This window comes from Callithrix jacchus, chromosome 19, assembly GCF_049354715.1.
Source record: "Callithrix jacchus isolate 240 chromosome 19, calJac240_pri, whole genome shotgun sequence".
NCBI classification, from domain to species: Eukaryota; Metazoa; Chordata; class Mammalia; order Primates; family Cebidae; genus Callithrix; species Callithrix jacchus.
The window spans coordinates 32320518-32344436 of record NC_133520.1 but is presented as its reverse complement, the minus strand read 5'-3'; the positions used below and the strand labels follow the sequence as shown (position 1 = coordinate 32344436).

Genomic DNA, 23919 nt, shown 5'->3' with positions numbered 1-23919 from the left:
CCTATACTAGTCACACTGTGTTTAAAACACAAATTGTGCAAATGAGTCTTCCAGAATAAGGGCAACTTCTGGAGGGAGGACGGTACGGTGGAATTCTGGAAGAGTGTGCTGTCTGGCACTCATGCAAAACCCTTCGGTTCACTTTTGTCATCAGCCCCTTGACACCCCTCCCCTATCCATTTACTAGAACAAATCAGGAAAATGAGCAAGTCACATGGCAAGAGTCCATTTTGAACAACTTTTATTATACTTTTAGTGTTTTCTATACAAAAGAAATCAGTTTTTTTACAGTGATTCAAAAAAAATTCAGAATAATTTGGCCTTTTCATTGCTCATGCAGTCAGTTTATAAGTCCATGTATTAGACGGTCCTCCATGGCCCAGAAGTCTTCCCTGCTGAAGGTTGTGCATGATACCCTCAGATACGCATCTGTCACTGACAAAGTTGGTTAATGCAAAATAACTCGCAGAAAAAGGAAAGAACATGATGTGAGAGGGGTTAAAACAAGGTCTGGCACGGAGTTAAATGTTTAACCAATGGAAAAAATCAGACCAATTTGTGTGTGTGTGGACACGTAGGAAGGGATGGAGACACTAGGGAAAAAACTTCCCCATGGAAAAGAACAAATTGGAATGGTGGGGGATATGGGTGTGTGTTGGGGGCAGGGCAGGAGGTCCTCCGGGGTCCAACACGGGTCGGGAGTGGGAGCAGGACAAAAGGTGACCATGTCACAGGCGACTGATGCTCAGCTCAAGAGGAGTGTGAAGAAGTTGGCAAAGAGCTGGGGAGCTGGGCAGAGGGACAACACTGACTGAAGACATTGCCGTTGGGAATCAGAAAAAAGGGGCAGCTCAGGGCCATCTGATCTGCCTCCTTTTTGAAAAAGAAACAGAGTAGTGCACACAATTCTGGATGTCTTCTCCCAGAGTTTTGTGTTTATTGCTTCACCAAAGTCTTGATGTCTGCTGAACTGCAGCCCAGCAAATCCCAGGGTGGCAGGCTTGCATGGGCCCTGCTGCCTCTCTGCACCCTGTGGCCATGGGCAGAAGGGACAGAGATGCCCTCACTTCTGAGAAATACAGCACGCTGAAGGCCCGATGTGTTACAAAGCAAGAGACACCATTCTAGGGGGTATGGTCTAGGGTTCACAGTAATAAACACCGATCAGCTATTCTATTCCACTGGCCCTGATCTGCCCTTATCTGCACGGCTGGGTGAAACACAGGCTGATCACAGACAGACTGATCTTGGACACTGAAAAAGTCCTGTTTGTCTTTCATTTTGGGAGGCATATGGGGGATGTAGGAGAGGCGGTAAAGAGGTCTGAGAGGGTGAACCAGAAGGACAGATCTTAATACCTCTGTTTCAAGGGAGGCAGCTTTGGTGAGAGGAAAGAACAAAGAATCAGAAGGCCCAGGCTCAAGCCCTAACCTTACCTTGATATACCAGCTATGTGATCTTGAGCAAACACCCCTTCACCTCTGTGGATTTGCATATCCTTGTCTGTACCATAAATCATTTCAATGAGATCAGCTTTTGGATTCCTTCACATGCTGAAATCTGATTCTGTCCTAAGCGAGATGCCTTTGTACCTATTTCATTTCCGTTCTTCTCATTATGGAACACCCATTTAATACTCGCATACTGGGGAGGAACATCAGTTTTAGGTGAGGCCTGAGACACTATTTGGTGGGTGCTTGTGGTTTCCCTCTGATCCTTCTCCGAATGTGTCTCAGGAAGGCCCATTATTAGTAAGGAAGGGAAAGAAAGGACACTTCCCTCGGCTTGGGCTGGACAGGCTGGGGACAGCCACACGGTCTGGCTTGAACTCACATGGGGTAGCCCCTGACTAGGTGAAGGGAGGGTGCTGGTCTGACTTTCCCCAGCTTGTCTATGCCTCCCAGGGCCCTGGTCTCTTCCTAACATGTCAAGCTCTTTGTTTCATTGGTTTGAGTCCCATTTTTCTTTTTTAAAATCAGGGCACTCCTCTATGCTACTCAGCCATGCAGAGCTCAAGCAGGATCCTTTGCCAGCTTATGGGGTAGACCCAACCACAACCATGGGCTTGTGTGTGTCTGTCTGGGGCCGGCCGGTGTGGTGACTGGGTGGGAGGTCACTCTGCACCAAGGCATCAGGAGCGGGGAGCCGTGCCCTGTGCCGGCCTCCCGGGGAACCTGTTGCCCCCTCACAGAAGAGATTCTCTGGCATTAGCCCCAGCCGATGGAAAGCCTAAGAGGCTTCCTCTCCTCAGAGAGTTAGCAAGGCAACCTCACAAAGACAAAAATGTGCTACATCCCTGCTCCTTCCATCAGACGGGTCGTTTGTGATGCCCTAAGACTTGGCCCTGCTCCAGCACAGGGTGCCAGAAAGAGCCTGCTGCCCGTGCCATCGCTGGGGCAAAGTACCCCACTCCTTCGGCTTAGGTGCTCTCTCTAGGTGCCGCCAACAGCAATTACCTAAATAGGGCCCAACCCAGGTGGCCTCTCCAGCTCCTCTAAGTTGCGTTCCACACCCACACAGACCCCTTTGCATCTCATCTCACACAACCCGGATGTGGACTAACCCTCTCCAAGACAATGTCAGAATCTGGATCCCTATCCCTGGGAAGCACTGCTGGCAACAGGGCTGTGGTCTGCTGTATGTGTGCGAGCGTGCGTGGGCGCGAGGTGAGGCAGGGGAGCTTGTCCCTCAGCTGGGAAACCCACACATCCTCGGGTGTTTCCACCCTCTTCCCAAGGCTGTGGTCAGGGAAACTACGAGTGCATTCTGTGGGCCCAGATGCACCTTGCAGGGCGAGTGATGTTGGCGTTGGCTTACTTCCAGACCTGTGGTCACATCTCCACACTTTAGGACTTGCTAGGGGCGGGGGCGGGGAGGTAGACCAGATGTCTCCAGCCTCTCGGAGCACAAAGGAGGGTGCTGGTTTGGCTTTCCAGTTAGCTTAAATTCAGCCATCTCCTCAAAAGCAAGGCAGGGAAAGAAGAATCCCATTCACCCTCACCCAGGCAGGGTGGGAGGCAGCTGTCCCTGACCCATGGCCGTGTACCTCCCTAATCCTGACCTTGACGCTCCTTCAGGGAGCCCATGATTCTCCATGAAAAGATGTATTCAAGGAGGGACTGAAAGGGAGACAGAGGCATAAAAATACAGACAGGTGGAGGAGCTTGCCCCAAGAGGCAGAGTGAAGAGGCTCAGGAAGCAGGACTGTTTCTCAAGCCACACCGTGGTTCTTGACTGCCCTGTTCTGCCAGGCTTTGGTGACCAGAAGGACCAAGCTCTCCCTCAGAATCCTTCCCTTCAATCTTGTAGCCATCAGTGGCTTAAGCAATAGAGGAAAGAATGCTCCCAACTCAATGGCCACTGTGTCCCAGCACTTGATTTCAGGACTGTCAGCCCCGTGAGGGCAGGGGTCACATCTAACTCACGTGCCATGGTATCCAAAGCTCAGGCCTTAGTTCAGACTGGATTTCAGGATAGTTGCTGAATGAATGGATGGATCAAATGAGAGCACAGGAAATCACAGCTCTTAGGACTGAGCACACAGATGGGATTGCAGCCCAGTCAATGGAACTTCCAGAGTCACAGCAAGATGTCCAGCACTCTTTCCTCCCAGCCAGACAGGACCGAGTGCCAATGGCATGGTGCTGTCCTGCCTTCACTGTTGGTATGTCTTGGGGTAGTTGCTTGGGAGACCCAGTTGGCAGGGAGTGCTGCTATCCTGCTGAGCTGGGCTGGACTCTGACATGGGCTCCATGGAAAATGCACCCTCCTCTTCCTCAAAGGGGCTGCCTCTTGAATCCTGCGATCCCCACGCCTCAGCATTTGATCTCTCGGACCACCTGCCTTCCTTGCTCAGGAAAAACTTAATTCTTCAACCTCAGATTTGCTCCTGCTCTGAAGGGTGTGATCGTGTGGTGATGGGGGGGCAGCTCTCAGCACCCACAATAACATTTTCTTCATATACAAAGGACAGTACAGAGCCTAGTATGACACTGGAACAAAGTGCAAAGGCTGTGGGTTCGCTTCTCCCCGAGACCCTTATGAGGGAAGCAGCCCTTCCCAGTCAGCAGGTGGTGTGGCAGACTTTCTCACCGTCCCTTCCTGCCCTAAGAACCTGCTTTTGGTGCAATAAGTTCACTGGCATGTACGGTGCAGTATGGAGTGAGTGAGAAACTGACTACTCTGCTCAGATCCAGAGAGTTTTCTGGAAATGCCCAGTCCTTTAATTCAGCTCACAGGCACACTTCCCTGGCATTCCCTTCAGGGACACTGGGCTTAGTATCCAAGCAAGCGTTGGAGGAAAGCCAGGGGAGGGGCCCTCCAAGCTCAAGCCCCACCCCCTGCTGTTTACCCTGTCCCCTTGCACTGTGATAAGCTGCCCCTCAGGCACCCAGGCAGCAGCCCTGGCTGAGGCTTGGCCCAAATGACCATCACACACTCTCAGGTTCAACCTTATTGGCTCGGTTCTGGGCTACAGTTTCTTACCAGCAGACAGAGAGTATGTGTCTACCAGCTCGACCTTCAGCTGAATGATGATTAATGATGCAAGCATTGCTAATACCTTTGCCGCTTAAACATGTGGCAAATGATGCTTTAATAAAGTCACTGAAGGACAGAACCCTGGTCTGGCCCAGGCCCCCTGGCTAGCAGCTGGAGGCTCAAATGGGAGGCTGTGCCTGTGGCAGCTGATCCGTTCCTGGGGATCATCTTCACCCTCCTGAAACTGAACTGAGCTACAGAAACAGCTAAAGGGTTCCTCTTAGACCCAAGATCTCCCCCTCTCTTTCTCTGTCTCTGAGGCTAGGTACCTTTGGTTTCAAAAACACATTAGGTGGGGAGGGAGGATGAAGGCAGCACCTTCGGTCTGAGAACTGCAGGTCTGCGAGTGTCTCCATTTGGGGTGACGTGAGGATGTATGTTGAGTGGCCATTTCTGGTCCTGCCGGAACACTTGCATAGGCTGCCCTGCTCTCCTGGAGACAGACGTTGCTGGAGGCTTCAAGGCTTGCAGGGAGAGGCTGGGAACCTGGGAACTCCAGGGTCAGATCAGAGCTGCATAAGGCATACGAAGAGCATTGAGTCCTCCCCAGGTGGGGGCATCACAGCACTGAGTACAGTGCCACCTCAGGGTCCCCTGATATGTATATACTCCAATGAAAGAGCAGACCGGCTCAGTCTCGGGCAAGTCCCCATCCACACACCACATCAAACAAGAACTTCAGTATCCTACAGAATTGGCTGAGAAGATATCTGCTAGAGACAGAAGAGGGGGCAGTGCCTTATGCCCCAAACATACCAGTAAAACTTTTGTATCACAGGGTTCCATCTCCTCCAGGGCAGCAGCATGGGCCCCACCACATGGACAGGTGCCCTCTACTCTGGACAGAGTGGGTGTGGCCCTCTATCTACATCCTGGGTTTCACCAGTGGGGAGGAAGGAAGTCCAAACCCAGCCTTTTTCTTCTCTCTAGAGGTAAGCAGTTCCCCCGAGACCAGACACCTGATTTTCTTCTTCTTGAGGTGCACAGTCACTGGCATCGAAGTCCTTTCTATCAGTGCCCACTCCTATTTCTCAAACTCCTTCAGTTCACATCTTAGATACTCCAGAGAAGAGGGCAGGGGAGGAATGAGGAGCAAGAGGTAAACGCATCTCCTAACCAAACCAGAGAGCAGCAAGGAGCCCTGCACACCTTCTCCCTGCCAAAAATACTGTCATTTTCCAGGAAGAAGCCAAGCCCAGCTCAGCAACTGACAAGGCCGAGGCAGAGGGGTTGGGGGCCAGGGGAGGCATATGACGAGAAAGGCATCCTTTGGAAACGCATTGGCCCAGAGGTTGGTTAGAATACTATAGCCTGTCTACGTGTTCTGGTATGGATCAATCCTTTTTGCCTAACTTTGCGGTCTCCTGGGGTAGAATCCACTTATTCTTTCTTTTCCAGGGACACTTTTTCAAAAGGAAAAGAAAACTTGAGACATTGGGTCTGGGGAGGGGAAGGATGCACAAAGCGAAATTAAGACAATGAGAAGTCCCGTAACCAACAGAAACGGGAAGTGTGCGCCGAGGCCAGGGCGGGCAGTGTGGTGGAACGCTCAGGGTGGCTGTGAGACTGGGAGAGGGACCAGGCTCCCTCCAGCTGAGCTCAGCCACGGCTCCAGCTCTCCCACACTGATGGCACCCGGGGCTGAAGGGGGGATCATTGGGAGGGGGCTTGTGGGTGGCTTGGTGATTACTGGTCCTCACAGCTTGGCAGACCCCCATATCGTACCCTTGTCCCTGAAGGTGGTCGTGGCTTTGTGGTAGGTCTGCAGTGGCTTCGTCTCCCCCTCTCCCCTCCTCCCACTTGCAAAGTGGTGGCTGTGCCTGGGTGGGCTCCGTTAGGCCAGAGAGTAGATGGCATTGACGGGTGACGTGGCCTCTGAGCTTTCATTGCCCTCTGTTTCGTCCTTGTCCTTTTTGACCGTGTACTGGCCGATGAAGGAGCCATCTTCATTGAACTGGCCCTCGCCACCCTCGCCATAGTCCACCAGGCTGTCGTCACTCTCCTGCTGCTTGATGGTGCCGTCCAGAGATGTCTGGCTGCCCTGGAGGGGCTTGTTGTCCTCATCACTGGCCAAAGAGAGACAGAGAATCTCAGGTGGGGTGGGACGGGGCAGCTGCCTCCTGCCGACACATCCCCTGAACAGCTCAGAGAGGATGGGACCCAGGAGACCACCCAGTCTAGCCCCTCCTTCACCCTCCCCTGTCCAGCCAGCTCTATAGCAGGGAAACTGAGGCCTAGAGAGGACAAGCACCTTCTCTAAGGGGAGGCTGCAGGTCAGGGCAGGGCAGGGACTGGAACCCATGCTTTGGGCTCCTGGTTCAGGTCCTTTCCATGAGACTGGGTCCCTGTCCGTGGTGGGAGTGGACAGAGGATGGCCACCCCACGGTGAGACAGAGCCACTGCTTGTGAGACCATATGGGATGGCTCTAGTCCCGAGTGTATCACTGTGTGGTTTTGTGACCTGAGCCTCAGTCTGTCCATCAAGAGGGGCTGGCCCAGGTTTGATCTCCCAAGACCTGTGACTCTGTAGGAAAACACTCTTGCCTTGACAAAAATCAAGGCTTTTAAAGGGAAAAACCTCTCCCCCACCTCTCTGCTTCTCTGTCTTGGTTTCGCTGAGCTATCTGGTTGATCTATAAAAAGATGCTATTGCTTTGGGCCTAGCAAGTACAGGTGAGTGAGAGTGGTGGGAGGGAGGGCACACAGGGAAGCAGGGGATGCCAGCAAACGTGAGAAGATGGCAAGGCTCCCAGCCCTTCTGAGGCCCACAGGCCCTGGCCCTAAGCTCTCCATGTGCAGGGAGGGCTGGGAGGCTGCTGGGTAAAGCAGCTTGTGCCCACTGGGAACAGCCGGAGGCGCAGGGTTGCTCCCTGAGCCAGCGTCTGCTCAGGCACCATGTCCCTTCCCTTGGCTGGAAAGGCTCAGAGCAGGGACCAGGTGCTGCTGGCTACACTTCAGAGGTGAGCCTGGTTCCTGGGCAGGAGGCAGCTGAGGATGAGCAGTGGGAGTCTGGGTCTCAGCGGGTGGGACCACAGTGGTGCCAGGAGATCTGAGCAGATGCACACTATACCCTCCCTTGCCCCCAGCTCCCTACCCACCCCCAGTCCTTCCTGGACATGGGGAAGACAACCAGCTGAGTTGCCATTACAGCAGGCAGTGCGTTCTCACTTCTAATAGCAGTGTCAGGCAAAGACAGCTGTCAGAAGGGCAGCGAGCCAGGGCTGGGGCTGTGTTAGAAGATGGAAAGCAATTAGCCCACCCTGCCAGAGCTGCCCTATGAATACAGCCTAACTGTATTCAGCCTAACAGTTAGGCTGTATTCATGGGGCAGCCATGAGCTGGGAGACAGTGTGAGGGAGGTAGCTTTCTGGGGCTGTGCTGTCTGCGCAGGAAGTGGAAGTCACTGTTTGCCAACTAGAGGAGGGGAGCTGCCAGGCTCCTCACCCCACTTGCAGGTCTTGTTGGCACACACCTCTTCCCAGGGCCCTCTACCCCATGTGCAGGGGCATGAGGACTGTCCTATGTGGGAATTCTTCCTCTGGGTCCAGGCAGCTAAGCTACGTGCAACCAGCTAGCGGGAGGGGCAGGGGAGAGGTCTGTAGCTTGCCAGGCTGTGCAGGGGACAGGGGATCTAGGTCTGAAAATAACAGACCTCTCCTAGGGGAAGCTTGAAAAAAACCAGAGTGATTAGGGGTGGTCCTGGTCTGGCCACCTGTTGGCCTAGCTTCTGAGATACATTCAAGGTCCAGGCGGATGGACATAGGGGAGAAAAGCAGAGGTGACCCCATGGGAAAAGTGGTCAGCCACTCAGCCATGGACTGGAGTGAGAGGAACCACACTCCTCGCCCCCAGGCCTATCCCCACTAGAAACTTAGTTCTTCCTTTATTGTATGAATTTGAGTCTTTTCCCAGGTTAGGGTTCTTAGACTCATCCAAGGGAGGGCTCTAGGATGAACGCTGCAGACCTAGAGCCCAAGCAGAAGACTGTGTACGTGTAGCGGTGCAGCCCTAGGCACGCTCCTGTGCATGTAGACCCAGCGTCAGTAGCTGTGAGGAGGAGGCAGGGGTTTTTGCTCAACAGCTTTGGTGTCTGGGGCAGGAGAGGTGCACGAGGAAGCAGCTCCTTGTAGGGCAGGCTGCCCAGCCTGGTACTGGGGGAGGTCCATGCCCCTCCTCTCTGGCTGCACTGAGAGTCAGGGGGGAGAATAAGTCCTGTGGCTTTTGGAATATAAAGCCAGGGAAGTTGGGAAGGGGCCTCTTGTGCCTGCCCTTTTGGGAGGCTCGTGGGGATGTCGGGACTGGATGGACGGTCATGGCCCATGAGCTGCCCGACAAGCTCCTGTGTGGGCAGTGGCTCTGCCACTCATTGATCTGATTATGCCTGCCAGGCTGATGGGCAGAGTGGCAGAGGCCCAGGACAGGAAAAGGAGACTGCAGCAGAGGACAAGGGGACCTGGGCCCCGGCAATAACTGGGTGACGTGTGGAGGGAGGGCTCTCATCAGACATTCTCTCCCATAACACTTGGTCTGGGAACGACACTCCACAGCCCACCCTGCATCTGCCCTCAGCTCAGAACATACTCACCATCACCATGGACAGACAACAGCATTGTTAAGCCTAGATACCAAGACACATCCAGGAAGGACAGGGAGCACGGGTATAGAACAGTGCGGCCCCGGGCTTTCCCAGCTCTGGCACTAACTCACTGGGTGGTGAGAGTGGAAGAGTCTTAGACAACTCGCTTCCTGATCTGGGCCTCGGTCCTCTTATTAGGGGCATAGGACAATGGACCAGATGCCTTTCCCAGGCCCATTCCGATCTAGAGCCCAAAGATATCGCCAAGTTCATGGAGAAATGACCTGGAATCACCCCACCTTCATTCATTGAGGCTTTAAGACAGCACAGCCTCCCAGGGTCATTATCTTCAGGGTTAGGGGTGGAGTGTGAGCAGAGAATCAGCCTGAGAGCTGAGCTTATCTCATAGCAAGAGGGTCCTGGGGCTCGTGGTGAGAGTGAAAAGGTGGAAAGACATAAACAGGGAGCTTGATGCATTTGAGCTGTGCGGTTGACTGAATGAAATGCTGTTCATCAAACGAATGCATGCATGTGTCAGGCAGTGTCTCCTGGGGAGCAGCCTCATCTGGCACTCCCAGGATGAGAAGCCTCTCTAAGTAAACTCAGCAGCACGTGCTCTCCACCACGGTGCTGCCAGAGAGGCAGAGTGACAGCCCAATGGGTGAGGACGACTACTCATGGCCTCTCAGCCAAGCAGAGCTGCTCATAGGTGAGGGTGGTGCCTCAGGGACAGTGAGGACAGCCTGCCCGAGAGAGGAGGAGGGAGATCACGCACCTATAGTCAAACGAGCCATCCTCTTCCTTGGGATCTTCAGGGCCAAGGGGAACATCCTTCTTTTCTCGTACTTGGTCAACAAGAGAAGCAAAGACACAGACACAACGATTAAGTACATGCTCTTGCTCTCCAGGGCTCCATGAATGCAGGGCCGGAAGGCACCGCCCTGGGCTCCCTGGCATTCTTTTTTAACAAGGTGCCATAGACACCTCCCTTGTTTTTGTTTCCTGTACTCAATCAGTTGCCAAGTTGATTCTGCCACCTCCTTCTCAGCCCCAGGGGTCATTTACATCTCTGTTGACAACGGAAATCTCCTCCCACCAAGCTCCCCCAACCAAACCTCCATGAAGTCTCCCCAAAAGACCACACAGATGTGATCTCTTCCTTTGCCAAAGACAAGCACCCCACTTTTTGCACCTTTCCTGTTCTGCTCTGTGGTGTAACTGTTCGTGCAGGTTTCTCATGCCCATTACAGAAAGCTGGTTCTTTCCTCCAGGCTGGGGATCTGTGTGCTGTACACACCTATGGACTGGAAAGTGTCTCTTCACTGTGATTCCCCCTTGTCAGCGTGCCCCCTTTCCTCCACTTCCTCTGTGATGTGTGAGCATTCAGCCAAGGCCCTGTCTTGTGCTGTGCTCATTCTTTCTATGTCATCTGCAGTGTCCTTGAGGAGAGATCATTTTTCCTCCGGTATCCCTAGTGCACAGCACAGAGGCGGAGGCACAGCGGGCACTTACATGAAAGCTTCTTTATGTATCTTTTTTTTTTTTTTTTTTTTTTGCTGTGGTGCAATCTCAGCTCACTGCAACTTCTGCCTCCCGGGTTCAAGGGATTGTCATGCCTCAGACTCCCAAATAGCTGGGATTACAGGTGCCCGCCACCATGCCCAGGTAATTTTTGTCTTTTTAGTAGAGACCAGCTTTTATCATGTTGGCCAGGCTAGTCTTGAACTCCTGACCTCAAGTAATCTGCCTGCTTTGGCCTCCCGAAGTGCTAGGACTACAGGCGTGAGCCACCGCTCCTGGCCTATGTATCCTTTTTGAGATACAAGATGGATAACCATCCCCGTGTCCGGTATGGGAAACTGAACCCTTGAGAGGCGAAGAACACGTAACATAACTAATTAGTGACTGAATGAAGAATGGAGGGAAGGCTGGCGCCTGGGGCTTGTGGCTGCTGGTTCACTAATCTTAAAGGGACCAGGAGCTTACCCTGTAGCTGGAGGGCAAGAGGTTAGTTTTGAAGCAGTTTTTGGAATGAGACACTTTCTGAAAGGGCAAAGGACGGCTCAGAGCTGATCTGCTGCGTTCTTCCAGTATTCTACTTCCACCTGGAACAGGCGTGAACTCAGTCCATCCAAGTCTTGCTATCAGACGGAGGAGTCAGCCTTTTCTCTAACTCGGGCATTGTCTCTTACAGAACCAGACAAGTCCAACACAGCAGAAAAGAGTGGAAGAAAACATCGCTCACCAGTAAGGAACAATCATTTCCTGCCCTCCCTCACTCAAGTCAAGGCACAGCTGTTCAGAGTCCTAGTCTGTGGGTACGTGAGCTTGGGGAAGAAAAAAGAATCGAGTCTCCTCTCCCTTCTGTTTCCTTTGTGTTGAGTTTTAGGGGGACCCTGGGGGAGGACCTGTTCTAAGAGATGGGGAGAAGGAAGCATTTGGGGAGCATGTGTGTTTGGTGATGGGGCTTTCTGGGGAGGGAGAGATTTCATCCTGCAGTCCAGCCAGATTTTTGCTTTCAGGGTCATCCATTATCCTGTCTCCTGTCACCCTACCCACCCCATCACAGACAGATGGCTCTCTTGCCCCTGTGTGAAAACAATCAATATTTTCAGAAACAAGAATGCAAGAGGTCCTTGTCCTTGACCTTGGTCTGTCTGGGCTAGAGGATCTTTTTTTTTTTTTTTGAGAAAGAGTCTCACTCTGTCACTCAGGCTGGAGTGCAATAGTGCAATCTTGACTCACTGCAACCTCTGTCTCCCAGTTCAAGCAATTCTCCTACCTCAGCATCCCAAGCAGCTGGGATTACAGGTGCCTGCCACCATGCCCAGCTAATTTTTTATATTTTTGGTAGAGATGAGGTTTCAACATGTTGGCCAGGCTGGTCTTGAACTCCTGACCTTAAGTGATCTTGTCTTGGCCTCCCAAAGTGCTGGGATTACAGGTGTAAGTCACTGTTTCCAGCCAGGGATACTGAGGCCTCCTTGGGACTATAGGGAAGCCCAAAGCCCTTTAAGGCCATGTGGGTCCCTACCAGTGCCATCCACCCTCAGCCTCTCCCTGCTCCTCGCGTTGGAGCTTCTGACCCTTGCTAGTGGTATCGGTGGTTACACTGTCGTCCTGCTGAGTGCCCACCTCTGGAACTCTCTCATGGGGGTGCTGCTTCTCCCCAGACCCCTCCTCTCCCCATTCTCTGGGACATGGTTAGAGAAAATGCCTCTCTTCCTTTCTCCTTCCCCAGGACACAGGATCCTAATGAGATTCAGGCTGAAAAAAAGCCAATTTACAGAGCAGATGGGTGGTGAATCAAGGGGAGGAACGGTCATTCTTAATAGGAGCTAGGGATCCTTCCATCCCCTCTCTGAGGCTGCCTGGACTATGCCATCCGCCCACCTCAGGTGAACTTAATTAACTCAAGTGCTTGCTGGCAGCTCGAAGACGCACAGCACAGGCAAGAGGACTGTGTTTCCAAGCTTGGCAAGGGCTGGCTTCACTGAGAGAACACAGTCTCCGGATCTGGCTGGAGACCTGGAGACTCACAGGAAAGCAACGTGCCCTGCCCTGCAAGCCCAGGCCTCTCACATATCTCACCTGGGTACTTGCCGCCACGACTCCTCTTGATGAAACAGACGATGAGCAGGATCAGCACCAGGAGGGCGATGGCACACATGAGCCCAATGAACCAGCCCTGGGTGGCGATGTCCGCTTGGTTGTTGGTGTAAGCTGGCGGGGAGGGCCGAAAGCAAACCCGTGAATGATTTCATGGGGAAATGGTGAGGAGGGAGATGGAGGGAAGAACTTCAGCTATTTCATGTGGATGTTTCTCCTGGAGCCTAACGCTACCACCTAGCAGCCCTCTGGCCCAAACTACCCCGCTAAAGGACAAAAAGAAAATAATTAAAGAGCCAAGGTCAAAAGATCAGAAAAGAGGCAAAGAAAAGGGGTACAAGGAGCGAATAAGAAGCAGAAGGCTGAATAGGTTTAGGAAGGGGGAAGTGTCCTAGGGACAAAGCATGGCATTCTTGCAAACCAGATGGCTGGTCACAGCCTAGTGGGGACGGAGGGACAGCCACAGATTGGCCAGGGAAGTATGATTCCCCATGGATGAGCCCAAGGTGAGAAATGGGGGCCGGATGCTACCCATCAAGACTGCAAAAAACTTGCTGAGAACAGCGTCGCAGGCTGTGCAGACCCAGAGCAGCATCCCTGCCCAGAGCATGGCTCCGAAGCCATCCAGGCTTCCTGAGGGTGGGAACTGGACCAAGTGGAGGCCCAGGATGCCCTGTCTTTTCACACCTCTCTAGTAGATCATGCGCTTCCTGAAAGCAAAGGCAATCCTGGTGTGGGTACCCCTGGCCAGGTCAGCAGCGATGTGGGGCAGGGGCTCGGGCTGGGCCTTCTGCTCCAGTCCATGCCACTTCCAGACTCCTCCACACAGGGTGACCCCTGGTGGTCTGTGACAAGCTGATGTGACCCCTCCAGCCAGTGACAGTGAATCCCTCTGTCCGTGGCCAGCGCATGTGGAGACCTGTTTCAAAGTGGGCAGATCCCTTTGTGATTTGCAAGGCCTGCAGGAGGGCCTGAAGAACAGGTGCTCAGGAGTCATCTGAGGGTGTTCTCGATGACCGAATGGCTGGGTTTGAGTTTGGGAGGTGGGTGTGGTCAGTATCAACTCGCCCTTATTCTTTCTACTGGCTGGAGTTGAACAAAAGCGACCCCTCCTGAAATGCAGAACTCCAGACTCTGTGACAGAAGGGAAGGATCAAAGGAACTGAACACACACAAAGTAGCCCCGGAGCCAGCCAGCCTGGAGACACCTGGGGAGAGGCACATGACAGAAGGAGCACAGGGAACAGCAGGAGCACAGGGAACAGCAGGAACGCAGGGAACAGCATGAGGGCCACAGCACGTGCGCCCCCAGGTCTTCATCACAGGCCATTAGTGAGGCTGTTATATGGGGGCGAGCCCACCCTTTGCTCCTCTTGGGGGCAGAAACTGTTTTTGCAGTCTTCCCAGTGCCCAGCCAAGGGCACTGCACCAAGAAAGTTCTCCATACGGGGTGAGGACTGATGAACAAGTACCCTCTGCACTCTGGCTGCCCAGGGCAGCCCTGGGCTGAAAAGCAGCTGAGCCCTGTGAGAACACGCTTGGGAGTACCATGACCTATGCAGGCTGCTTCCACTCCTGCTCCCAGCAGGCCCCCCGCCACAGTGTCATAGTGATCGTTCCAGCCCCCAATGCAGGATTAAATCACTTCCTTGCTTTCACCCTCCGAAGCTTCTTATTGTTCTTTAAGAAAACTCTTCATTCCTTATCCTGACCTGTCAGCTCCATCAGAGCAGGCCCTGGCTGTCTCTCTAGTCCTACCTCCCGCCACTGTGTCCTCACGCTCTATGCTCCAGCCACGCTGGCCACCCTCATTCCTACTGCAGCACCTTTGCTTCTGCTGCTCCTTCTTCTCATGGCTGCCTTGGCAACTGGCACCTCCTCAGAGAGGTCTTCGAACCTTCCCAGCTTAAACAAAGCCCATCTCCCCAACCCCCACCTGGCTGCTGTCTCTATTTCACAGCATTTTTAACCATTTAATATATAGAGATCTGTCATTATCTATTTAATCTTCCCTCCCTCCCTCCCTCCCTCCTTCTTTTCTTTATTCTCTTCCCCCCTTCCCCTCCCCTCCCTGCCCTCTCCTTCCCTCCTCTCTTTCTGAGACAGGGTCTCTGTTGCCCAGGCTGGAGTGCAATGGTGTTATCATAGCTCATTGCAACCTCAATCTTCTGGACTTAAGTGATCCTCCTATCTCAGCCTCCCAAGTGGCTGGGACTACAAGTGCATGCCATCACACCAAGCTAATTCTTTTGATTTTTTGTAGAGACAAGGTCTTGCTGTGTTGTATAGGCTGCTCTCAAAGTCCTAACTGTTTCTGTGTCTTAAAACAAAACCCTTGAGGAACTTGCCAGACTTTCCAGCTCCAGCTCACATGCTGCCCTCTTATTGGTACACTATATTCTTAGCCCTCTTCGGTTCCCACCAACTCCACTGTACCTGGCAAGCTGACTTCAAGCCCCTCTATTCTTAGTGCTTCAGCTGCTCCACTTAGTGGGCCTCTCCCAAGCCGACCTCTACCTCCTTGACTCTGGTAATCACCAATGACCCTTTATTCATCTCCATTATTCCCCCACCCACCTCCACAACCGTAAGACCAGAGCCTTCTCCTCCAGCTCTCCTTGGATGCCCATGCTTAAAATTCAGCCTGTGTCTTCCTACCCCGTCTTGGCTCTCCCAGCTCTCCCAACTCTCCTGCCACGGCCAGAGGCCTCATCACTGTTCCCATCTCTAAGAGCTGTCACTTCTTCCAAAACGCCTCCCCTGTTCCTCCCACTGCTCTGTTCTATCCCAGGGGTCCCCTCACCTGTGCCTGCCAGTTCCTGTGGATACAATGAGACATCTGTTACCACCTTCCTAGGAGGCTTCCAATGGTGCCACCTTTCCTTACTCTCCATTGTGTGGGCTGAGCTCCCGAGCCTCGCCTTGCGGGTGCTCCAGTCTCCTTTCCGAGCATCCTGCCCTTCCTGCCCAAGAAAGCCCAGGCTGTTGCCCTCCTAGCTCACCGCCGCCTTTGCACACTCTACCCCTCCTCCCTGACTCTCCTCTTGCTCTAACTCACACCGTCTCTGAACTCCCATTTCACCCCTAGCCGCTCCATGCAGTGGAACATGTAATAGTTCCATTTCCTGGGCCCCATCCTGGGTTTCCAATTAAACTATTAAAGTCTTGAGAACAGGGGATATTTTTTAGCCTCCTAGTACTTGGCACAATGCTGGTCACAGAACAAGTAGTCAGCAACTACTTATTGATTAAAGGGTCAACTTAATCTTCCTATAATACAGTTAACCTGGCATACCGATTTAGGTTTTCCCTAGCTGACCCCCTGATGTCAGCTAGGGTCATATGGATACTGCCTTGCCAATGTGCTGCACCTGGGCACCAGGGTGAAGGAGTTACTTCAACATGTGTTTGGAGAGTTGTATCCACCTCTTGCAAGGAGGCTGGATTGTATGTCTGCCACCACCTAGTCAATGACCGAGATGCACCCCATCTTCCTGGTGCTTGTTCAGATGCGCCCTGACGGCTGCTTCCACAAGACTTCCTTCCTCTTGGGGAAGAAAGCCATCATTCCAGGGGAAAGGGACCACATGGGCCATTAGGAAGCAAATGTGGCTTTTCATTCCTGACGTACCAGGTGAAGTTCAAATGTTACCTTCTGTCCTTACTGAAAAGGTCAAAGAATTTCCTGTGAAGTCTGGACACAGAAGCCTGTTCAAAACCAATTGGGATCTGGGGTAAGCGGGGCTCAATCACATTCCATCAAAGCGATTTAGCTTTTCAAGGATCAAGAGAAATTTAGGACATAATGATCACATTTATAAGGGGACCCCAAGAATTGGCCTCTGAGAGGAAGGCATTTTAGCAAGGCCCCAGAGCAATTATATTTGACTGTCAACGCCACACTCAACAGGACTATTAAACTTGTTTCAAGATTTCTAATGGATCCAGTAAGATCAATGTGCAAAGACCAGGGTGGATTTGCACTCGCCACCCTCAGCTATAACTGACAGGAGCCGGCACGGCATCCTCTTGGCCTACATGCCTCTTACACTGGACTAGAAGTCATGTCCTGTGTGCTTTCCATACCTCACCCACTCAGAAACAGGCAATACACCTGCAAAGCAGACAGCTCTCATGACTCCTAATTCTAATTGGTAGGAATTGGGTTTGGCCAGGGAAGAAAGGCCAGTCACTCAAAGTCTGCACAAAAATTATGTTCTAGAAATCAGGATAACTTAACAAATATAATAGGGATGGATTTTCCCCACATACAGTTTGGCTTGGCTGTTCTTACTTAAGCACCATTTGACACCTCTCCGCACCTTGCCCCATCCTAGGTCTACCGAGGAGATGCTTCTCCCAAACGCAGAAATGCTGACTGCATTCAGGTCCCCTGAGGCCCTGTTCCCTGCTCTCCTGAGGTCTGAGGCAGGCTGCTATCTGACTGCTGGCCCCCTCTCAGCATCCAGCATCCTCCTGCCTTACCCCATCCTGCCCCCAGCACGGAAGGGCTGGCAGGCCTCTTGGAGTCCAGGGTTATGTGTTTATAGCCCCTCAGGTCTCTTTGGCTTCAAACACTTCAAGGATGTGATTAACTTCCATTGGGATTTTTCTGGTGAGGATGAGAGAATCTGTCAGCCTTCCCAGTGGTTTCCTTCCATTTCCTTCCTGAACTGCTATAGCGCGTTCAAGTCTGCAGACTAAAGCGACAGCCTGTGGTTGTCTAAATGACCAGTGGTCAGGGTCCAGAGATGCTCATGAGTTCTTGCTTTGATGAAACAAGAACTCTGAGGGTTGCATGGATTTGGCTCTGGAGTCCACCCACAGGAAAGAGAATGTGTATTTTTGAAGGATATGGACACATGCTCACAGACTTCAGAAAGTGAAAATATTTTCTTTCCCTATGTGGTTTGCAGACAGTAATTTCCAGCCAGCCTGTGAGAGAATTGGACAATATGTACTCAGAGCTGGGCTGGTCAACCTGCCCACTCCAGCTCTCGCTGGGAGGGATCTGGGAAGATTCATCAGGGCTGAGTCCTTCATCACTGGAAAGAAAGTTATCAGGATGAGCCTTTCCATCAAGCAGGAAAAGAGAAATGAGTCTTTAGGTTCAGAAGCATACACAGTATCAATTGTTTCTCTATCATGTGCGTAATACCCCAAATCAGATTAGGACACCCCTTGAGGGCAGGGACTGGTCCATTTTCTCTGGCTCTCTAGCCTGGGCCCTCACCCACAGCCCTAGGGCTTAGCACCTGGAGAAGTCAAACTCTGAAAGCACGCTGCCCTGGTTTTGGCAGTCTTCCCTAGGATGGAACTCTATTCTCAAATATCATCTTTGCTTTTTGCTGCTGTGCTGGACTCAAGTATGTAATGAAGCAAAATCAAATGCACATACCAGTGAGCAACAGCTTGGGACCTCGTCTGGGCTAGACAGAGTCCAGCCATCTGCTCTGCTCGGTCCACTGTCCAGCTGCCTGGCCTGGCTCCCCTTGTGACAGGACAGCCTAGCCACTCACTCAGACATCCTGCCTGAGTTGGCCTGGCTAGCCTCAATCAGCAAGCCCGACTCTCGGACACTCTGAGAATTGATGGCATGCAAATGCACAGGACAGGGGGAGACACAGGGATGAAGACAAGATGCTGGACCAGGACGGACTAGGCGAGAAGGGGTAGGGTGAGACGTTGACACAGATGGGCAGGGACTCCCAAGGTGCAAGCTACCAGGATCAGCCTCGCAGGGCCAGGTGCAGGAGGAGTAATGAATATTTAAGTCGACATTCAGAAGTTCATATAAATCACTGTGTGTTTTCTCCCCTCCCCTATCCTGTGCATTTAATGACCTGCATCTGATTAGGATATCCCTTGGGGGCAAGGTACTGATCCCTTTCCATCTTAATCTCTTTCTCCACCCTTACCATTAGCCCCGGGGCTTAGCATACAGGCCACTTGGCAGCCTACTCGGCTGAGTTTAAAGCTACACACACTCAGACCAGCGAGTGCCTTGTAAGTAACCGGACTGCCAGCCACCCCTACCAGCAGAGATTGCTGAACCTGGTACGCTTTGCTGAGTCCCAGCTGGCCTGTTCATTTGGCACAAGGAAGACGTTTCTTCATCCACAGCTGAAGCCACTATAGAGCCAGAACTGTTCAGTCCTGGAGAGCTTCTTCCCCTCTCCTTGCATGACAAAAAGTCACCTCCTTTTAGGATGAGGCAAACGGGACAAAAACAAAGCCCCAAACAAGTCGTGTCACTCTGAAATTTTGAACAACACATGATGATGGCAAGGGAGTAACACAGGCACTGATCTCCCAGGGCGATTTCTAGATCAATGCCCTGCGACGGCCCTATCCCCCGATCCTGCATGAAGGGATCCTGCACACAGGTCAGGCTGTACTGCTCTCTTGCAGCCCCCAGACCCACGGACAGTGACCAAGTGTGCACACACACCAGGCAGAGCAGGGGGCCAAGTGTTCTCTGTTGTCATTAAACAATCCTTTGTTTCCTTCAGACCCCCACAGGGCCAGAAACTGAACTGTTTCCTCTCCTTTACGCATGCACATGGGGCTCCCCTTGGCTTCTTGGGAGCCTTCAGCTGATGCATAATAAGAGCTGAGACACGCCATGCAAGGTGGGGAATGGGGTGGGGACCAGTCTTCTTTCCAAGGAGAGAGGCAAGCAGGAAGCTGAGGATGAGAATGAAATGTCCCATGCTCGCAGGGGATGGCCAGGCCAGGTCCCCTCTCACCTGTACTGGTCATAAAGGTGATGACGGTACTGCTGATGCCCTCGTTGTCCCGGGAATAAACCCGCAACGTGTATGTCATCCCGGGATAGAGGTCTGTCAGCTGTATAGGCTGAGTCTGGGCCTTAACGGGGACAGTTTTTTTCGTATGGTTGCCTGGGGAACAGAAACCTCAGTCAGCCTAGAGCCAGGCACCAGGAGCTGGAGAGCCAGTGCTTAGGTCCTGGTCACCTGTCAAAGGGAGAAAGTGTAGGGGAAGGGACCAGGGAACAGCAGGTCCAGTCTGCCGTACAGACTGGGAGGATTCCAGGCAGCATCCCCATGCCTGTCCATGCAATACTGACTTTTAAATGGCCCTTCAGCTGGGGACACCCTTCCTTCTGAAGTTCTCTTTCCTCACCATTCTTCACACTAGACATATCATGACCTACTTCCTTAAACTCTCAGCTTGTCAGCGGACGCTCTGTTGCCCTGGAAGAGATGAACTTTTCACATGGATCTGGCTGGTGAGGGCCAGAGAGCCAGTTAGCATCCCTCAGAGAAACGGGAGATGAGCGAGGACTCTGCCTCTCGGCTCTCATTCTTAGTTTCACCTCTCATTTCTCACCATGTGGTGAAATCCCACATCAGGAAAAGTGCGTGCCTTTGCATGTAGGCTGAAGGGTGAATGGGGGTGGTGGGAGGCTGAGAAAGGATGGACCAAACTGTGTAGTCCAGGATGGAAGAACTCCTCCTCCAACCAGGGAGGACTAAGTCAGCTTTGCTCTCTCCTGAGCGGTCTTTGGGTAGGCTGTCCCAGGTGGATTTGCTGACTGCGTTAGTTGCCTTAATTGCTTAGAGCACATACTAAAGAGGCCAGGATGGTGGGTTTGCCAGATAGGAATGGGGACCTTCACTCAGAGGCGACACTCTGCAGTCCAGTGAATCTGTACCCTGGGTTCCAAGCTCCAGTAAAGGGTGAGCAGCTCAGCTCAAGCCACCAGCTGGGACAAATGGCTCTGGTCTGTGGCTCTGACTGGAGCCTGCTGGTATTGCTCTGGGAGCAAAGCAGGGTTGTAGCCCAAGTCTGTGAAATGGCCCAGCCAGTCTAGTGGAGCCTGAGTTAAGGAGATCAATGCAGAGGAGAGATTTGGCTCATCTGGGGGCTATTCAGAACTCTCATCCTGGGCAGGAAATGAATGAAGGGCCCTTTACACAGGTCCTCCACAGATATGCAACCCTAGACCTCCACTAATGGCTTGAGTAGCCCCTTTCCTTCTCCTTGAGCCTGCTCCTCCCACGTCACTGCCTCCTGAGTGCATATCGATTTCATTAAGCCACAATTAAGCCAGGCTAAAAGGCCTCTCTGAGCCTGGGGGAGTTTACAGGATCTCTTTAATGGCATCTACCACTACCCGCCGCTGCTGCCGACGCCGCTGCTGCCACCACCACCCCGCACAGCAATGCTTACTGTCGATGTACTCAACCACAAAGTCAGTTCCGGGCCCGAAATTGTGCTTCCAGGTGATGTTGGCCCATTTACTGTTGGGGAGCACCGTGACGTTCCATATGGACTGCTCATCGGGGGCTGGTGGACGGGTTAGAAGAGGAGTTAGTGATGAGGGGGGACTGGCACCAGAGACATGGAGACACACACATACACACATGCACACAAGCGTGTGCATGCACGCACATGCCCACGCTCGTGCACGCACACACGTACACACAATCATCTAGGAAAGGGGAGTCAGAAATGGCTGTGCACAGGGTCTGATAGAGCTCCAAGCTGCAGCCTTGGTGGCCAGGCCAGAGGTTGCTGTCCAGGGACAAGCAGGTGCAGTTGGGAGGACTTCTGAGGCAGAGCTGGAAACTGACTATGTGTCCACATAGGTAGGGTTAGGAATGAAAGAGTGTTTTTTTTTTTTTTTTTGAGACACCTCTTGTTCTGTTGCCCAAGCTGGAGTGCAGAGGCGTGATCTCAGCTCACTGCAACCTCCACCTCCCAGGTTCAAGAGATTCTCTTGCCTCAGCCTCCTGAGTAGCTGAGGTTACAGGCACCCGCCACCATGCCCGGCTGATTTTTGTTGAAAGAGCAGGTTTTGATCTGTGCCATTTGAGGCTCTAATCTGGACTTATTCCCTTTTCAGATCCCTTGTCATGTAAGCAGTGTAAGGAAAGGCCCTAGGAAAAAAGGCCATGTGGCCAGGAGGAGGTGGGCGCCAGCCCCTTCCCCTTCAAGCATGGAAGTGCTGTAGGAAGGAGAGGGTTATCTTTAAAAACCAAGAGTCTTGATGAGATTTGCAGGAAGGATGGGCTTTTGAAGCTGGAGTAGAATGGTGATCCAGCCAGGTGAGGCTGGTCTTGGGCTGATCTTGGTCAGAGAGAGCCTGGCTGATGTGTCTGACAGCCTCAGATTGTCTAAAGCCTCGAATCTCAGGGGCCCAAAGTAAAGACAGTATGAACTCTTCCTCTCCCACTCTTGGACTGGGTGGGACCAAGAGAAGATAACTCCTTGACAACCAGCCCTCAGTGATCCAGATATCAGAAGAATCTTGTTCTGTCAGCTTCTCAGCACCACCAAGATTTTGACGCCTGATCTCTAGGCAACACAGGGGACATTAATTATCAAGCTCTTATGAGCTGGGAGCCACTTTATCAAAGCCATGGTGCTGTCTGAGACCATAGCCTGTATACAGGAGAATGGCACTAATCTTCAAACGTAATCATTTTTCAAGAGTCCCAGCAGTCTGCTTACCCCATTTTCCAGCAAAGATTTAATAGTGGAGTACTAGCATGAAGCCTTGTATTTCAAAGACTTTACAAGTGTGGTTTCTGTATATTTTATTAGCATGCAAGGGGGCACTGTCACCAACTCAGTTGTCAAAAATAAATGAATAGAGTACATTGGTGATGCATTTATTCATTATCTATTTGACATGTGACTGAGCCTGCAGGGCTGGAGAAGTGATAAAAGATCTCCTGGTTTTCACTTCAAAGGGGTGCCTTCTGCACTACAACCTTGTCAGGCGTTGGTTGCCCCAGGTGAATATGATTTGTATTAAGTGAGGAGCCAAGGAAGTGATTCCATTGATGGCAATGTGGGGAGGGCAGAAGGTAGGCTTCTTTGCCTGTCTGCCAGATGCTTCAATTGTCCTGGTTGCTTTAAGCCATCCCAAATCCCAGCTCCTTACAATTTCATGGCTCTTGCTAGTGAGAATGAATTGTGATTAGTCATGATTTGGAGACTTGAGTTCCTTCCTCCTCAGCTCTGAGCCCTGTAAATAGCTAGAGAATTTGTGTTTAAACAGTTTGGCCACCAATACAAAATTGACTCAAATCTGGCTGTCTTAAGGGTGCTGAAGATTGGGATTCTTTTAGAAAAGGCAATGGGAAGCCACGATGATTTAGAGGTGGCAGTTGGAGGAAGGCATTGCCACAGAGAGATCAGGATGATGACCCAAAAGCACTCGAAAGTTCAAAGAGACAGACCAAGAACGTGAGATAGCAACACCTCAGAAACATGAAAAGGGTCAGGAAGGGGAGCATGGATTGTCTCGCTCACTCCTAGAATGTAAGAATTAGGGAATCTCCCTTGAAATCTCAAAAAGACAAGCTAAGGACAAGTAAAAAGGCCTATTTCACCCTAAGAAGAGTGAACTTATGAAACATGCTTTCCCAAGGTGTAAGGCACGATAAAGGTGAACATTCATTGTTAAAGTCCTAGACAGCCATTCTGCTGCAATTTGGGGGGTGAGGATGTTTGAGGGGTGTTCCCAAGGTCTAGATAAGACCAAGGCCATGGCCAGGTGCTCTGCAGTGTCTCAGACACAGAACTTGGGGAGTGAGAGTCTGAAGGGGGGCTGGGCCTACGTGGCCATGAGGCTGATCTTTCAGAAGGCAAGGAACTCTTTGCTGGGGAGCAAGCTCCACTTCCTTCCTCATTTTTGGTTCATCTTTTCTCTGTACTCATAGCCCTTGTAGGACACAAAGCTCCACTTTAATGAAAAAGATGCCTCACCATGGCCCCAAAGAACATCAACCACCAACCTGCTGGTGGCAGCTTCTAATACCCTGGCAGGTCCTCCTCAGCCGACTTTTCCCTAAAGTGTCTGTTAAGTTCTAGAGGGCACCCGTGAAGCACACCAGCACTTTCAGGGTCTCAGGAGCCCACGGCAGTTGCGCATCTCATCTCCCCTGACTGCTCACTTAACTCCACGTCATTGAGTTAAAAACAAAATCTTCTCATGTCCATTAAGCCTCCATCCTCATTCGGGAGGCCGGGAAAAGTGGAGTAGGGTGGGAGAAAGGAGGCCATGGAAGGGGAAGGGACTTGCCCAGGAGACAAAGGTGGTGCCCAGTGGGGCCTACAATTCTATGGCTGCTGCAGAAGAGTTCTGAGTGCTTCCTGCCAGCTCTGCCAGCTGCCTCAGGCTGCTCTGATAGCTGGCCTGTGGGCTCAGGAAGTTATAG

The 23919-nt window shown here is 52.1% G+C and overlaps 1 protein-coding gene across 49 annotated transcripts in view; it reads right to left on the bottom strand.

The window, feature by feature from the left end:
* Positions 1-224: 224 nt before the first annotated feature.
* NFASC (neurofascin) overlaps positions 225-23919 on the bottom strand; it is a 206451-nt gene continuing 182756 nt past the window's right edge. For 32 of the 49 annotated variants that reach the window (XM_035280869.3, XM_078356980.1, XM_008985521.5 and 29 more), the window contains 5 exons: positions 20921-21037; positions 19474-19626; positions 12707-12838; positions 9891-9960; positions 225-6605 (listed from right to left, as the gene is read on the bottom strand). In XM_035280869.3, coding sequence (XP_035136760.1) covers positions 6374-6605; positions 9891-9960; positions 12707-12838; positions 19474-19626; positions 20921-21037 — 704 coding nt within the window. In that variant the 3' untranslated portion in view covers positions 225-6373. The remainder of the gene's footprint in view (positions 6606-9890; positions 9961-12706; positions 12839-19473; positions 19627-20920; positions 21038-23919) is intronic. The other 17 variants (XM_008985529.5, XM_008985532.5, XM_008985533.5 and 14 more) reach the window with 1 other exon arrangement.